General features: G+C 40.4%; 1 protein-coding gene and 1 long non-coding RNA gene across 4 annotated transcripts in view; one reads left to right on the top strand and one right to left on the bottom strand.

Moving 5' to 3' along the window:
• Positions 1 to 6,109: 6,109 nt before the first annotated feature.
• tmem179ba (transmembrane protein 179Ba) lies at positions 6,110 to 15,687 on the bottom strand. 3 transcript variants are annotated; one of them, XM_061913728.1, is made up of 6 exons: positions 15,183 to 15,687; positions 13,092 to 13,212; positions 10,937 to 11,133; positions 8,564 to 8,701; positions 8,416 to 8,494; positions 6,110 to 8,342 (listed from the first exon to the last, which is right to left on the bottom strand). In XM_061913728.1, the coding sequence occupies exons 2-6, from the start codon at positions 13,188 to 13,190 to the stop codon at positions 8,151 to 8,153; spliced, it is 705 nt and encodes a 234-aa protein (XP_061769712.1). In that variant the 5' UTR covers positions 13,191 to 13,212; positions 15,183 to 15,687; the 3' UTR covers positions 6,110 to 8,150. The 3 variants fall into 3 exon arrangements, with proteins under 3 accessions (XP_061769712.1, XP_061769713.1, XP_061769714.1); XM_061913729.1 differs by lacking the exons at positions 13,092 to 13,212; positions 15,183 to 15,687 and adding exons at positions 11,879 to 11,931; positions 12,016 to 12,065; XM_061913730.1 differs by lacking the exons at positions 13,092 to 13,212; positions 15,183 to 15,687 and adding an exon at positions 12,582 to 13,014.
• LOC133560797 (uncharacterized) overlaps positions 10,904 to 17,318 on the top strand; it is a 71,456-nt gene continuing 65,041 nt past the window's right edge. The window contains exon 1 of the long non-coding RNA XR_009808521.1: positions 10,904 to 12,725. This is a non-coding gene — a long non-coding RNA (uncharacterized LOC133560797). The remainder of the gene's footprint in view (positions 12,726 to 17,318) is intronic.

Genomic DNA, 17,318 nt, shown 5'->3' with positions numbered 1-17,318 from the left:
AAACCTGACTTCGGTTTCAGGTGAGTAGACAATTGTGTTTTCCCTACAGTCATACATGTGGTAGCATCATGGTGTGGGGTGGCTTGAGTGCTGCCTGCGAGGCTTTACACTGACGAGTGAATACTCCTAAGTGTATTCAAGTTACTTTCCAAGGTTTTTTCCCTTGTTCGTATAATACAATGCTTGCTGATAAGTGTATTTTACTTTGTATGTATTTTTGGGAGATGCCACAAATCAGGTCAGAGAGTGTCAAACTTCATTGAGGGGCACATCGCAGCTATGACTACCATCAGAGGGTTGCTTGTAACAGCGAATAATATATGCATTTGATTATTAAACATACAATTTGTAAAAAAAAAAAATCTGTAGATTTCACCGTAAAAAAAAAAGCCAACTTAGTCACCAGAATTTTACTCTGAAATATCCAGGTTTTTTTTTAACAACAGTAAATGGAAAACCAGTCAACTTTATTGTCAAATCTTCTCATGTACAAATCTGATTGATTGAATTGATTGATTGATTGGTTGCAACTTTTATAGTAGATTGCACAGTACAGTACATATTCCGTACAATTGACCGCTAAATGGTAACACCAGAATAAAGGTGGGAACAGGTAAACATTGGGGGGGGGTAAAAAAAAAAAAAATTCTGTCTAAGGCTGGACTCCTGGAGAGGGGGTCCAGGCTGAGGCCAGGAAAAAAAAAACCTAAATAGCCATAGCTAATAAACAAGTTACAAAGAATCCACAGGAGTTGCAACAGAGGGGAGGAAGTGGGGGTTACGGACGCAGGCTGCTGGTATCAAAGGGTTGCGAAGAGTACTTCTGTTTTTTACGGGGAAAACATGAAAAATAACTGGAAATTTACTGTAAAATTGTTGGTGTTCTTTACAACATATAACTGGAAGTGGAAAAACAACAGGTTTTTTTTTTTGTATTCTGGCAACTGAGCTGGCAGTTTTTTTACTGTAAAAAATGTGGTACTGTTTTTCCATTTGAAGTAATACAACATAAAAAGAACCAAATATCTTACTGTTAAAAAAATTGTCAGCTCAGTCGAGCTTTACCATTAAAAAAAAAAAAAAGAGGTGGTGGGGTTTTTATCAATGTACAATAAATAATATGCTGCAATAAAAAAACATTGTAAATTTTACCATAAAATATATTGTCATTTTTACAGTGTGCAATGTGATGGACAACTTGCTTTGAAATTGAAGTCAAGCATATATTTAATTATTATTATTATTAATGGACAGTTTGATTATATATTTGTTGCAATTCTGGATAATATTAAGTTAATGTTAAAGTACCAACACACACACTAGGTGTGACAAAATTATTCCTTGCGTTTGACCCATCACCCTTGATCACCCCCCTGGGAGGTGAGGGGAGCAGTAAGCAGCAGCTGGGAAGTTTTAAAGCTATGCAGTTTCCTGCAGAACATTTTTTGGGGGTCAAAATAAGAAAAAAAGAATACAGTTAGTGAGAAAAAATAAGATACTCTATTGATTATTTCCAGGCGTTCGCAGGCTGTATAATATGATGTGGTGGGACACCCAAGCTATAAACTAATCAACAGTCATTGTTATTCCAATCATATCATAGGTAGGATTATTATATTCTATAAAGATGATATGCAATCGAACACAGACACATATTCTTGGACTAGTGTTTATTATGGATGAACAGCTCAAAGTTGTTTGCTGAGTTTTCGGGCCTGCCTCTCCCGGGCTTCGAAGGCCCACTTGGTCTCCATCAGCTCATCCAGCTGCCGTCGTATTCGCGCCATGTCGAGCTGCGAGGCCTCACACTGCTCCCGGAGCGCCGCCGATTCTACGCGCAGCTGCGTGGCCGCCAGCGAGAGCTGCTCGCTGCGCTCGCGGCACTGCGTCTGCATCCTCTTGGCGTCGCGCAGCAGCGACTCCACGCTCACGCTCACCGACTCAAACTGGTCCTGGGACATTTCCTGTGGCGAACAATGCTGAGGTCACAAGTCATGTTGGTGAATATTTGGTGTCATGAACAGATCCTTCTCAACGTTAACATATCTGCTGTTTCAACATGTGATGTTGATGGTTGATGGAGGAGTGTCACAACTTACTGCCCTGTAGGCAGCATACAAACAGGTTAAAGGTGATTTACTTTGTTTTGCAGACATACTGTATGCCAGGGGTCATGGCTGCCCTCAGAGGGCCGCTTGTAACAGTGAATGTAAAAATATAAAAGTATACTCACCTAATTATATTATTGCTTATGTATTTGGTTATTGGACTTTTGGAGTACATAGCAGGGGTACCCAAACTTTTTGAGGCCACATTTGGCTATATACAGTTGGGCAAAAAAGTATTTAGTCAGTCACCGATTGTGCAAGTTCTCCCACTTAAAATGATGACAGAGGTCTGTAATTTTCATCATAGGTACACTTCAACTGGGAGAGACAGAATGTGAAAAAAAATCCAGGAATTCAACCATTGAAAGCTCTCATTGATTGAAGGAGGTTTTGGCTCAAAATCTCACGATACATGGCCCCATTCATTCTTTCCTTAACACGGAGCAATCGTCCTGTCCCCTTAGCAGAAAAACAGCCACAAAGCATGATGTTTCCACCCCCATGCTTAACAGTAGGTATGGTGTTCTCGGGATGCAACTCAGTATTCTTCTTCCTCCAAACACGACGAGTTGAGTTTATACCAAATAGTTCTATTTTGGTTTCATCTGACCACATGACATTCTCCCAATCCTCTGCTGTATCATCCATGTATCCATTCTCCTATTATTTTACTGCCGGTTACTGAGGTTACTTGCAGCTTCAGTTTTCTCATTGAATTATATTTTTTAGAAAGTTTCGAGGGCCAATAAAAAAACGTCCCCCCAGGCGGCACTTTGTACTCTTCTCAGTTCTGGCATATTTGCACCTCTATAAATAAGAGGGGTAAAAGCTTCCATTATTAACAGGAACAAAGGTGCCATCTACCACAGCATAAAATGTGCTGGAAAATCTTACCATGGGTTCCAGAGTCAGATTAATAACAAGCCTGGAGTTTGTCTTCTCAGACTTGTCTTCCAAGTGTTCCTCCAGACTGCTCACTTTCTTCTACTTCTCACAAGTCCTGCTCATATATTGTGACGTTGAATATCAATTGTCCTGCAAAGGCCGTAAGCACCCAGTTCATTGGTCGCCTCCTCTGCCCATGGCGCCTTCTTGTCTCCACTAAGTGAGCATCTTTTACCTCCAAGTAAAGTCTCTTAATCCATGCAGATTACATACGTAAAGCGAGTGAAAAGGCAGCCATAAGCTCTTTAAGTCTATTTTCTCCACCTGTGTGTGTGTGTGTGTGTGTGCTTCACATAACACTAAAAAAGGTGATACATTAAAGGCCTACTGAAATGAGATTTTCTTATTTAAACAGGGATAGCAGGTCCATTCTATGTGTCATACTTGATCATTTCGCGATATTGCCATATTTTTGCTGAAAGGATTTAGTAGAGAACATCCACGATAAAGTTCGCAACGTTTGGTTGCTAATAAAAAAGCATTGCCTTTACCGGAAGTAGATGTGGGCGTGACATCACGGGTTGTAGGGCTCCTCACATCCTCACATTGTTTATAATCATAGCCTCAAGCAGCAAGAGCTATTCGGACCGAGAAAGCGACAATTTCCCCATTAATTTGAGCGAGGATGAAAGATTTGTGGATGAGTAAAGTTGGACTGAAGCACAAAAAAATAAAATAAAATAAAAAGCGACGGCAGTGTGAGCGTTACAGATGTAATTAGAGACATTTACTAGGATAATTCCGGAAGATCCCTTATCTGCTTATTGTTTTGATAGGATGGCGTCGCGCAGTGGGAGAGTGGCCGTGCGCAACCTGAGGGTCCCTGGTTCAATCCCCACCAAGTACCAACCTCGTCTCGTCTATTGTGTCCTGAGCAAGACACTTCACCCTTGCTCCTGACGGGTGCTGGTTAGCGCCTTGCATGGCAGCTCCCTCCATCAGTGTGTGAATGGGTAAATGTGGAAGTAGTGTCAAAGCGCTTTGAGTACCTTGAAGGTACAAAGCGCTATACAAGTACAACCCATTTATCATTTATTAATCATTTTAGTGAGATTGTAAAGTCATACCTCAAAGTCGGATTGCTGCGGTGAACGCCAGTGTCTCTCAGATAAGCCGAGGAGCCAAGCTCACAGCTGCCTTTTTTTGACAGCTGCTGCAGGAGGTCCCATAATCCACTGATGTCTCCGGTAAGAGTCAACTTAATATCCCAATTTTCCCATCCAAAACTTGCTGGTTGACGTACTCAAACATGTTCGCTTGACCGCTCTGTGTTAAAGCTTCACAACAACCAAAGAAACATAGGCTGTGTCTCGATGCTAAAGACAGCTGCAATACACCGCTTTCCACCAACAGCATTCTAATTTGACGTCTCCATTATTAATCGAACAAATTGCAAAAGATTCAGCGACACAGATGTCCAAATTACTGTGTAATTATGCGATGAAAAGAGACAACTTTTAGCCGCAAGTGGTGCTGAGCTAATATGTTCCCTCCAACTCGAAACGTCACAAACACACGTCATCACACGCGTCATCATTCCGCGATGTTTTCAACAAGAAACTCTGCGGGAAATTTAAAATTGTAATTTAGTAAACTAAAAAGGCCGTATTGGCATGTGTTGCAATGTTAATATTTCATCGTTGATATATAAACTATCAGACTGCGTGGTCGATAGTAGTGGGTTTCAGTAGGCCTTTTAGAATTGGGCGATTTAAGGTGGTGCAGATGAATGATAACTGTGTATCATTTTTACAAGAGAGGAATAATCACTTAAACGTGCCAGTATCATCAATTTTGTTTTAGTATGTTTTTTGTTCGAGAACAAACATGACACAAACCTTCCTAATTTTTTTTTTTTTTTCTCCCCTTGGCCTCAGTCTGCACCCCCACTCCAGGGCCCAGGCTAAGACCGATTTTTTTAATTTTATTTTAATCTTCTATTCTTTTCTCTCTCCCCCCCCCCCCCCCCCCCCCCCTTGTTTACCTGTATGTCATCTTTTTTGTAAGGGGCGCTGGAAGCCGGCAGACCCGTCAGCGATCCTGTTCTGTCTCCCTGTAATGTTTGTCTGATCTTGAATGGGATTGTGCTGAAAATTGTAATTTTCCTGAAGGAACTCTCCTGACGGAATAAATAAAGTACTATCTAATCTAATCTATCTAATTGTTAGAAAGCCCATTGTTCAATGGGTGTGTGTGTATGCTTCACTGATGAGAGTATTTGGTGAACATCGTTTTGTCCTACTCATTTTGCCGGTTCTTGAAATCCCCATAGTGTGGACTGTGATGCAAAAGTTTGTTAACATGTAAAATCTTCCACGCCTTGGTCTCATTTTATCCACCAAATGTTTTATACTGTGCATGAATGCACAAAGGTTGCGCTTTGTTGATGTTATTGACTTGTTGGAGTGCTAATCAGGCATATTTGGTCACTGCACGACTGCAAGCTAATCCATGCCAACATGCTATTTAGGCTGGCGGTATGTACATATTGCATCATTATGCCTTGTTTGTAGCTATAGTTGAGCTCATTTAATATCCTTGACCTTTATCTTATTTGTACACAATTTAGTTTTGCATGTCTCATAAAACATTTGTAATATTGGTTGCATTTCTAATAGTTGTGTGCCATGTTGTTCCAGACCACAGCAAACCTTACTTAGCTTGCCAAAGATTGGACACACACATCTATACCTTTGGCCATTAAAAGCCAGTAATTTTCAGGAGTTATCTCCCCTTCTGAGTAGCCTCTGATCTACTAATGGTTTCTAATGTTGTAAAAATGTGTAGAATAAACATTACAATTTCAAAATTTCTGTTAACAAAGGTTTGCTTCAGCCTGCGACAGTCATTTTGATAGTAGGCTATTATAGCTTATATAGACACTTACGTCATGTGTTGCCTTTATTATAAGACTTTTCATTTTTTGTGGCTCCAGACGGATTATTTTTTTGTATTTTTGTTCAATATGGCTCTTTCAACATTTTGGGTTACCGACCACTGTACTGTACAATGCATGCAATTTCATTAACGACCAACAGAGGGAGACATAGCACAAATCCATCTTTGTTATACTTGTGGTTCAGTGTTTATTAAAAATAAAATAAAATGAAATACATGCACTGTGAAGTATCTTTAAATAAAAAATATATTTCACATTGAAAAGTAATACAAAAAAAAAAACATGTTAAAGATGAATTCTAGTGAGTGCAACAACTTGAACCTGACTTAAAACGTGAACATTGAGTCACGTTAACGTTGTTGCAGTGAATCGGAAATCTAAAGACTGGAGCAGCAACACCACAATGTTGGCAGATTGTGATCAATGTCGACTCCTGTTAGTGTGCCTTTGAAGGGGAACTGCACTCTTGTTTGGAATTGTGCCTGTCATTCACAATCCTTATGTAAGACAAGCACACTCTCTTTTTCCATGCATTCTAACTAGTAAATATATGCAAGCTAAAGTCTGTACAATGAGAGTCGCTTTATTCTGCCTATAAAGTGCTTGAAAAAAATATAAATGCTTCCATCAACGTTTTATATACACGGTGTAAGTATATGTGATGAAGTAACAGGCATGTTTATATCGTGTAACATTTACCTATTTTGCTCATTTGAATCCTACGCGGCACACTAATTTCATAGACGCATCACAACGCTCTTTGTCCTTCGACAACATCCCTGAATATTACTCACTGCAGACTTCATGAGTGGCAACAAACAAAATTAAAAATCACTTACTGCACAATTTCTACTGTTATTAGGATGCCAACTGATAGGATGTTGATGTATTCCCATTTAGATGGCTCATAATCCTTGCGCAGAAAAAAGCAGGGTGGAACGAAGCGTATTTTTGGGTCTTTTTCGCCATTTCTTGGTCTAAGTTGGCTGTCAAAGTTAACAAACTTCTCAGTCCACATCATTTGACTATCAAGGTGAGAGGCATGATTTATAACCTAGAATTAACTTTCACAAGCTTCTAGGCTGATGTCAATCCAGCACGATAAGGAAGTTACCTCTGATCAATGCACCACTAAAAGGTCATTAACATTAGCGCTTATAATAACAATATTGCTAACGCTTAGGTATTGTTGGTGCTTTTTAGATGCTTATTTATTGTGTGTTATGGTCGAAATAGACACAATGTCATAGCTTCCTTTATAAGCTGACTTCTATCTACGTTTATTTACGAGTTAAAACAGAAAAAAAAAGACGCATGTGACCTTGTCTTTCATGATGAATGTGAATTACAGACAAAATTACAAAACGCGTGCAGTTCCCATTTAAGTGTTAATTTTCTTAGACAAGGGTTTGAAGATAGGTGGGGGGAAAAACGAGATTAAAGCATCAACTGGTAAAATAAAATTAGGTGAAGGTCATGCAAAATGTGTGCACTCAAATTTTTATAACAGCTTGAAGAGTAAAACAAGCGTAAGCAGAGTAAAAGCTGCCATGTCAACAATCACACCAACTAACTGCTGGTGTGGCTTCCACCAGCAGAGGGCGACGAAGTTCAACATTTCATCAATTCTATCGAGTGTTCTTTTAGAAGCGATCATATATTCTTTCACATACTGATGTGCGTCAGTCAGATGAAGACTGTGTCTAACATGTGTAGATAAATACAATATTATTAAACTGCCCTCACTAAATTGTATTATGTAAATATATTCTATACACAGTAGAGGACAAGTTTGGACACCTCATTCAGTGTGTTTTCTTTATTTTCATGACTATTTACATTGTCACTAAAGGCATCAAAACTATGAATGAATACATGTGGAGTTATGTACTTAACAAAAAAAAGTTGAAAAAACTGAACCCTTTGCTCTGATTACTGCTTAGCACACTCTTGGCATTCTCTCCATGAGCTTCAAGAGTTAGTCACCTGAAATGGTTTTCACTTCACAGCTGTCGTAGTTTTGATGCCTTCAGTGACAATCTATATGTGTCCAAACTTTTGGCCTGTACTGTACATATGTAAATATACAACGTGGGCTGTGGGAATCAGAAGTAAAACATCTGCAAATGTATCATTTAGTGAAAACCGCTCTTTGTGCAATTAAAAAAAACAAAAACGTGTTTATTGTAAGTGCTTCCTCACTGCAGCCTCGCGGGGCGGTTGAAAAAGGGCTCAGTCTCAGCAGCCGTCACCCCCGGATCACCAAAAAGCCCGCCGGCCGGCCCGCCTAGTCCTCCGGCGATCGTCTTTGCACCCGAGCTCTGGCGCCTCTGAACCAGGACCAGCACGCCGATGATGAGCCAGAAGAAGAAGTTGACCCACACGGCCGTCTGGGGGAGGACGCAGACGTACAATGAGCAGGTGGCCATGACGCAACGTTATACAGACATGTGTGACGCTGACTTCTGCCTTTTGTAGACTGCTGAAGAACCTCTCCCCTCGGACCGGACTGACCCAGTTCCTGGTCTGGGCCTCTTCGCAGCTGCCGATAAAAAGATATCATTCCGCTGATCCGTGTCTTTCCCGAGTGAGTTGTGAAGGCGCACGCTACCTGGTGATGTTGGGAACGGCGTGCGTCACCGAGTCGCAGAGCTTGTCGCGTCCGATCTTCAGCATGCAGCCCGTGATGAGCAGGAAGAAGAGGAAGATGCCGCACAAGACCATGGTCACATTCATCCATATGCGCTCTCTGCGGGACAACAGTGAGGGTCAGTTTGCATGCAACACACACACACATTCTGGTATTTCTTACCTTCTTAGGACCTTTGAAAAAAGCCTACCTCGTTAGGACGACCCTTTCTAGATACATAAAGATTTGTATTTACAACATTAATAATATATAAATACAATGATAATATAAAAAAGGTAAACTTGAAAAAAAATGTTTTGACATTTTTTTTCTAGTTTTTAATCTTCATTTTTTTACTCTAAGTTATTACAGTATGTCTCTCCCTCTCTATGTGTTTTTATTTTTAATACATTTTGGCCAAACGGGGCATATTTCAATTTTACACACACTTGTTATTACTTATGTTGGCCAGAGGGGGAGCACTTTAAAAACAGACACACTTATCCATCCTACAGTGACATATGGGACTCGGGTTTGCGCTACGTCAGTACCGGAAGTCGTAAAATCAGCTGTTCACTTGGCGGGTTTTTTCCGGGATGAATAAGGAAGTCCTTTAGCTGCCGTCTTGTTTTATCATATATTGCTGCCTTTGCACCTGTCAATGTTTACTTTTGTACGCACAATACATCAACAAAAAAGTCCTGACTTTTGAGCAATGTTCACAGACTCTAGTACTTCGCTCTCTATTAGATGCAACGGTTTTCCGTATTGGGACCATGATTTCGGTCCTAACTTGTTCATCAATGCCCGTATGTGGAGGTCTCAAGAAGGGTGGAAATACACGAAAACACACACATACATTTTTGTATTTCTTACCTTCTTGAAACCCGAGAAAAATGCTTACCTCACCCTTTCTAGATACTTTTGCATGTACATTAAATCAACCCAAAAATCCTGACTTTGGAGCAATGTTCACGGACTCTAGTATTTGGCTCTCTATCAGATGCAACGGTTTTCCATATTGGGACCATGATTTCAGTCCTAACTTGTTCACCGGTCCTCACATGGAAGGTACTTTTCCTTGTTGATGTCTCAAGAAGGGTAGAAACACACGCGCACACACACACACACACGCTCTTGTACTTCTTGAAACCCGAGAAAAATGTATCTCTATAGGACCACCCTTTCTAGATATATGAAGATTTGTATTTACAACAAGAATAATATATACATACTATGCGAATAAAAAAAAGGTAAGCTTATAGTTTTTATTTTGTTGTTGAATTTTTTTCTTGTAAATGTTTTTTTTTGTTCATTACTTACTTCAAGTTATTAGAGTATGTCTCTATATACATATTTTATATTTGTTTGAATTAATTTCGGCAAAAGTGGGCACATTTCAATTTCTTACACGCACTTCTTATTACAAATGTTGACCAGAGGGGGAGCCCTTTAAAATCCGACACGCACTTGTTCATCCTACAGTCACATATGGGACACGGGTTGTCTTACGTCAGCACCAGAAAGTCTTCAAATCAGTTGTTCACCTGGCGGGTTTTTTCGGGGATGCACAGGGAAGTTCTTCTTTAGCTGCCGTCTTGTTTTAGCATATATTGCTGCACATCTAATCAACAACAAAAAAATCCAGACTTTGGAGCAATGTTCACGGACTCTAGTATTTGGCTCTCTATTCGATGTAATGGTTTTCCGTATTGCGACCATGATTTCGGTCTTAACTTGTTCATTGGTCCTCATACGGAAGGTACCGTATTTCCTTGAATTGCCGCAGGGCATATAGTATGCGCCTGCCTTGAATTACAGCCGGGTCAAACTCGCTTCCCAAAATAATTAGCGCATGCTTAGGATTACCGCCTGGTCAAACTCGTGACGTCACGAGTGACACTTCCCCTGTCATCATTTTCAAAATGGATGAGGCTGATTTCAATACCGGTAATTTGAAAGCACATAAAGGGAAGAAGATTAAGAGCTATTCAGTAGGATTTAAGGTCCAAGCTTACATCACATGCAAATTTTTACTGCATACCTTTGGTAAGTGCCGGAGTGGGAAGAGGTTTTAAAATAATTAGTCCATGCTTACTTTTACTGCATGCCTTTGGTAAGCGCAGGAGTGAGAAGAGGTTTTAAATTCATAGCGCCCCGGTGGCAGTTCAAGGAAATACGGTATTTTTCCTTGTTGATGTCTCAAGGAGAGAAACACGCACGCACGCACGCACGCACGCACGCACGCACGCACGCACGCACGCACGCACGCACGCACGCACGCACGCACGCACGCACACACGCACACACGCACACACACACACACACACACACACACACACACACAGAGATCACCTCCTGATGTCTCCGTCGATGCAGAACGAGTATAGCCAGTAGAGGGACAGCGAGAAGCACACTACGGCCACCATGACAGAGATGGCCGACACAAAGTAGCACAGGGAGGCCGAGGTGGACGCCTGCACCCCGATGGCGCTCGCCGTTGTGTTGTAGCTGACGAGTCCATACAGCATACACAATCCTCCAAAATTACCCTGAAAGGTGTGTACAGAAACAATTTACATGTGTCAATTAACATTACAGTTTGAATCCTGTTGGAGCAATGATGATAAGCAACTTGAGGAGAAAGTGTAGACAAGGGGTGCCCATTACGTCGATCACAAGCTACCGGTCGACCGAGGGGGGTGTGTCGGTCGGTCGCCAGCCAGGCTTTTAAAAAAATAGACCTAAAAATTAGCGATCATCAATCTTCACCAAGACGTCTTTTGATTGACATTCACGGCACCCGAGGGTCTTGTGCACGCCAACTTTCCAATACTCTTTATTTTGTTAGCGCAAGCAGCATGAAGCAGGGCTCTTATTTTGAAGATAGGAAATGTGTAGTAGGCCTTTAGGCTTTTGACGACAGGTATGGCGCGAGAGTCTGTTGAAATAAAAAGTGTTTCTCGCTTTCTCCTCTGTCATTTTTTCATAATAATGATTTCGCAGCAGCCAGCGTCATCTCACAAGACATTCGGGTGCCGTGAATGTCAATCAAGCAAGCTACGGAATTTGCCGCCATTGTTTTTCTTGTAAAGTGTATGTGTAACAGGTGGTCTTTTCCTCTGCGTTGTGTGTGATTTATGGAACACGACCGACACCATGGGTTTCTCCACTGCACTTTACTGATAACACAGAATACAATTGTCATCAAAAACTTTCTGCCATCGTCGAGCTCCTCTCCCGTTATCGTAAACAAAAAAGGCATGTAGTTCCATACACAGTAAAATAAAAACATACCTGATAATACAGAACACAATTGTCATCAAACACTTTGTGCCATTGTCGAGCCCCTACACAAATATAATAATGAACAAGAAATGAGTTGAAGTTCTAAACAAGACAAAACATTTTCTGTCGTCGCATGGACAACCTACCTCTCCCGTTATCGTAGACAAAAAGGGAAGTTGGAGGGTGTGACCAACGGATATAAAAAGACAGGTGTCACAGTAATTATTGCAGTAGGAGGGACAACGAGACAATGGTTCCACATTGACAAAACATCAAACAATATTCAGGTATTTACATGTAACTTTTATATTTTGTGTAATTATAACAATAATAAAACATTAGAAAATACATTATTTACAAGACATAATTGACCCTGTTACATATGGAAGCTGGATAAATAAGATGCCAAAAACCAACCACTTTCATGTGGTATTGTACAGAAAGGAGGACTTTTTTTCTACTCCATTCGAAAATGTGGCCGTTATCATATACTGTCTGATTCCAATCAATGCAAGTCATCAGAATCAGGTAATACACCAACTTATATTCTTGTCTTCATGAAAGAAAGACATATATATGTGTTACACATGCTTGTATAATCATTAAACACATTTAACTTAACACAAACGTCTCTTTCATAAATAAATAAATATAAATGATGTATATGAATGAGGTACATCCCCTCGATTTGGTAAATTGAAAAGTAGCTCGCCTGCAGAAAAAGTGTGGGCACTCCTGCTGTAGACAAACAGCTGCATGGAGCTCCTTAATAGGGCACGAGGGCCAGGTGGTCACGTGACACAATGTGACCACATGACTGTTGTTATCAAGCTCTTCCATGTTCGCGCCTCGAAAAGTAAGTCTTCATTTTAAACCATTTTTGTTTCTAATTTAGAAGGTTGTTGTCTTTTTCTTTTTTTTTTTTACATAACGGCAGCTTAGAAGCTAATTAACATCAGCCGTGCTAACCTGAAACTCCTTAGTCATAAAGTAATAAAGGAGGACCAGTTGCTAGCATAAAGGAGATTTTTTAGCCAAAATGTCTCATAGGTCGTATTAAATGTTCAGAAATTAACATTCTGCTGGTGCAGTAAGACATATATCTCCAACTTGTACTTTTAACACGTGATTTTGGCTTTTTCACATAACTTTGTCCATTCAATGTTACCCGGAAGTGGAGTGTGACAAAGCACTTTTTAAGGTTGAAAGGTACAAAAGTCACCTGAACAATGGTGACGGAAGCAGCGGTGATGATTCCGCAGACGAAGCAGCTGGCGCATAGAGCCAACTCCAGCAGCAGCAGGCCGGTGAGCGCCATCATCCAGCAGCCAGCTTACCCTCCTCTGCCCGGGGATCAGTGTCAAGAGTTAAGATAAAGTAGCATCCGGTACGGCGTGTCAGAATAAAAGCCCTTGACAGATGTTGCCAATGTACTCAAGCATTAAATACTTTTGTTTCAAACATGCTCAACATGTTACAGTGACACACATACAAAGAGGAGGGAAGACTCAATAAGTGATCATTCGTCCTTGTCCCGTGTTTACAGGTTGTTCAGACAAAAGGAAATTGGAGAATGTGTAACAATTGACGTGTATAATCTAGCCGGCATAAGACATTGACGCAACGTTGAGAATTTGTTGAATTCAGGCCTGACCTTGAGCAACTCAAACTTAATGTTGGATCAATATCCTTTTTGATGACGTTTAATCAATGTCGGGTTGCGACGTTGATTTGACCATAGATCTTTGGTCATTTCCCAACCAATTTTCTACAACACAAATTCAACGTTGAAACAATGTTTATTCAATGTTGTGTTGTGACGTTGATTTGACCATTGAAATTTGGTAATTTCCCCACCAATATTCTACAACACAAATACAATGTTTATTCAATGTCGGGTTGTGCTTTGATTTGACCATTGAACTTTGGTCATTTCCCAACAATAATTCTACAACACAAACACAACGTTGAAACAATGTTTATTCAGCGTTGGGTTGTGCTGTGATTTGACCATTGAACTTTGGTAATTTCCCAACTAATATTCTAAAACACAAATTCAACGTTGAAACAATGTTTATTCAATGTCGAGTTGTGACGTTCATTACACCATTGAACTTTGGTCATTTCCCAACAAATATTCTACAACACAAACAACGTTGAAACAATGTTTATTCAACATCTGGTTGTGCTGTGATTTGACCATTGATCTTTGGTCATTTCCCAACTAATATTCTACAACACAAATTTAACGTTGAAACAATGCTTATTCAATGTCGAGTTGTGACGTTGATTACACCATTGAACTTTGATCACTTCCCAACCAATATTCTGCAACACAAATACAACGTTGAAACAATGTTTATTAAATTTCGGGTTGTCACGTTGATTTGACCATTGAAATGCGGTCATTTCCCAACCAATATTAGACAACACAAATACAATATTGAAACTGTTTATTCAACGTCGTGTTGTGACGTACAGTTGACCATTGAAATTTTGTAATTTTCCAACCAATATTCCACAACACAAATACCACGTTGAAACAATGTTTATTAAATGTCGGGTTGTGACGTTGATTTGACCATTGAACTTTGGTCATTTCCCAACCAATATTCTACAACACAAACACAATGTCAAAACGTTTATTCAATGTTGGGTTGTGACGTTGATTTGACCATTGAAATGTGGTGATTTCCCAACCGATATTCTGCAACACAAATACTGCTTTGAAACAATGTTTATTCAATTTCGGGTTGTGACGTTGATTTGACCATATATCTTTGGTCATTTCCCAACCAATATTCTACAACACAAATACAACGTTGAAACAGTATTTATTCAATGTCTGGTTGTGACGTTGATTTGACCATTGAAATTTGGCAATTTCCCAACCAATATTCCACAACACAAACGCAATGTTGAAACAACGTTTATTCAATGACGGGTTGTGACGTTGCTTTGACCACTGAAACTGGGCCAATTCCCACCCAACAACATGGACCTTACAGTAGACATCAAGGATGTCTCACTTTACAAATACAACTATTTTGCAATGTTGTTTCATAGTCAGTTTTAGAGAACATCTATGTATAATCAACGTTGTATCAATGTCTTGTGCCTGCTGGTAATCGCTTATAATAAATGTGTCAAATTAAGATATTTCCAAAAATATATAAATATGTAAATGTAACTGTGAAAATGGTATGACAAACAATGACAGACAACAAACTGACTACAATTGACATTTCGCTTTCAATGAAAAACAAAGCAGTCTTTTCAAAATAAAATTGGTAATAGAGTAGCGTAAACTAACCTTCAACGTTGAGTTGGATGTGTTGAAAGGGGAAAATGTCCTCTTTCTATGTAATTTGGCTGGACTTCACTCAGCTCTTCTGATCATCGCAGTGTTCGCCGCAGAGTCAAACCCGTTCTCACGCTTCATTCCCTCCAGCCAGTAAAGCGCGGCTCCTTGCAAACGCGTGCAAATGCTTCATTTGTCACACACAGACTAGGCGACACACTTGAACACTGGTCGCCATACACAAAGATTATCTGCAGCTCACAAAGTGCTATAGACTCGCCAAGATAAAGTGGGCAAACAGTGGCGAGAATACGACTGAGGTAATGTCAAGGTATGGCCTTTCAAAACAAGCGAGTCTTCCCACAGCCTCAGATCTGACCTTGTGACTTCAAGAGCATGTTTTTGACCTATGTGGCGCTTTTGAATTATATTCATCCGAAATATCCCGCAAGTATTGTTGAGCCTTTGAATTTTTGATTTCTTAACCGTGAAGAGTGTGCCTCAGTTGTATGTCTAATGGATCTGCAGTACAAAAATCTGGCATACTTCCTTCCGAAATATGTGTAGATGACTTTAAAAATGCTCGTTTTGTCTCTCGGCCAGTCAGCGTAACAAACGTGTTTGTCAAAGGGAACAAAAAATCAGCGTCAGAAACATTGCTGGCATACCACAGAAAGTGTGTGTGTGTGTGTGTGTGTGTGTGTGTGTGTGTGTGTGTGTGTGTGTGTGTGTGTGTGTGTGTGTGTGTGTGTGTGTGTGTGTTGTGAGTTCAATGTTTGGTATTTAGACACTAACATATTTGACTGTGCTATTTCAACCCTTTGTGGGTCTTTTTTATTTCATTAACACAACATCGGCATGAGAATGTTCAAGTTAGCCTGATGAATTATGGCCACAGAAGTTGTATAGGAACTCATCTCAAAATTTGTATTGTCTGTTCTTTGGCCAAGTGATTTTTTAGCACTAGCTTTTGAATGAGTATATATAGGAGTTCCCCGGGACGCTTTTGTCCACCATTGACTCCCTTATAATTGCCATTTTTCCATACTCTGTAAACCTATCATGCTTTCTGCATGAAAACTAAATGAAGCCAATCATTTCCCTTTGAGTAGTGTGGACGTTGTCTATCTGCAATGAGGTGCTGACTGGTGACTTGTCCAGGGTGTACACCGCCTTCTGCCCGTGTGCAGCTGACATATGCTCTAACACCCACCGTGTGTCCCCATAAGGGATAAGCGGTAGAAAATGGATGAATGGATACGTGCATACCCACTTAGGGGTGTAATTTTACCCTTTGACCACTAGATACCGCCAAAGTACCATTTATATTTATATTAGACCAGGGGTCTCAAACTTAATTGACCTGGGGGCCACTGGATGCAGAGTCTGGGTGAGGCTGGGCCGCGAGAAAAGTTTTCTTAAAAAAACTGTTGCATACTCCTCAGCATGTCTAGTTGTATTAAGACGTTTCAAATTGTATTCCTCTAGCACTGTAACTTTCTCTGTGCAAATAAGACACGTCGGGGTGCCCCTGTGCTCAACAAAGAAATATTGCATCTCCCACTTTTCCTGGAATTGTCTTTGCTCATCACTAACCTTTCTCTTCATTGCAGGCCTTGAAAAAGACATGTTTGGGGTTGTGGAATATATTTGTATTTAGCCGACGCACGGAGAATAATGTTATTTCCACAATGTGGGTCGTTCCGCTTTTCCTCCCTATAGCAACACGGCGGTCGGTGGATAATAGCTGGAGCGCAAAAAAGTGACGGTTCCCAGAGTGTTATCCGGCGTCATATAGAAATATATGTAGTGTTCATCGTGTGAGGCAATGCAAATCAAACAATAAAAAAAAACAAATAACTGGTTTGAATTAGTCCAGGTTATCGGGGACCATTATTGACAACGGACAGGTGTTGCGGTTTGACTGCAGCCTGGCACGTAAGAAAACCCTCGTCTCCATGGCAACTTCCCTGTCGCTTTCATTCATTTGCCGCTTTTCCACTAACGCAGGGGTAGGCAACCCAGAACGTTGAAAGAGCCATTTTGGACCCAAATAACACAACGCTGTCAAGCGCTATTCATATAAAACTCGCTGGCCGCACTAACATTAAACTTTCATATTAAGGTGGGGGCCGCAAAATAATATTC

This window comes from Nerophis ophidion, linkage group LG10 (assembly GCF_033978795.1).
Source record: "Nerophis ophidion isolate RoL-2023_Sa linkage group LG10, RoL_Noph_v1.0, whole genome shotgun sequence".
Taxonomy (NCBI): Eukaryota; Metazoa; Chordata; class Actinopteri; order Syngnathiformes; family Syngnathidae; genus Nerophis; species Nerophis ophidion.
Note: the sequence above shows the minus strand (reverse complement) of the source record. Positions and strands in the feature narration are given on the sequence as shown.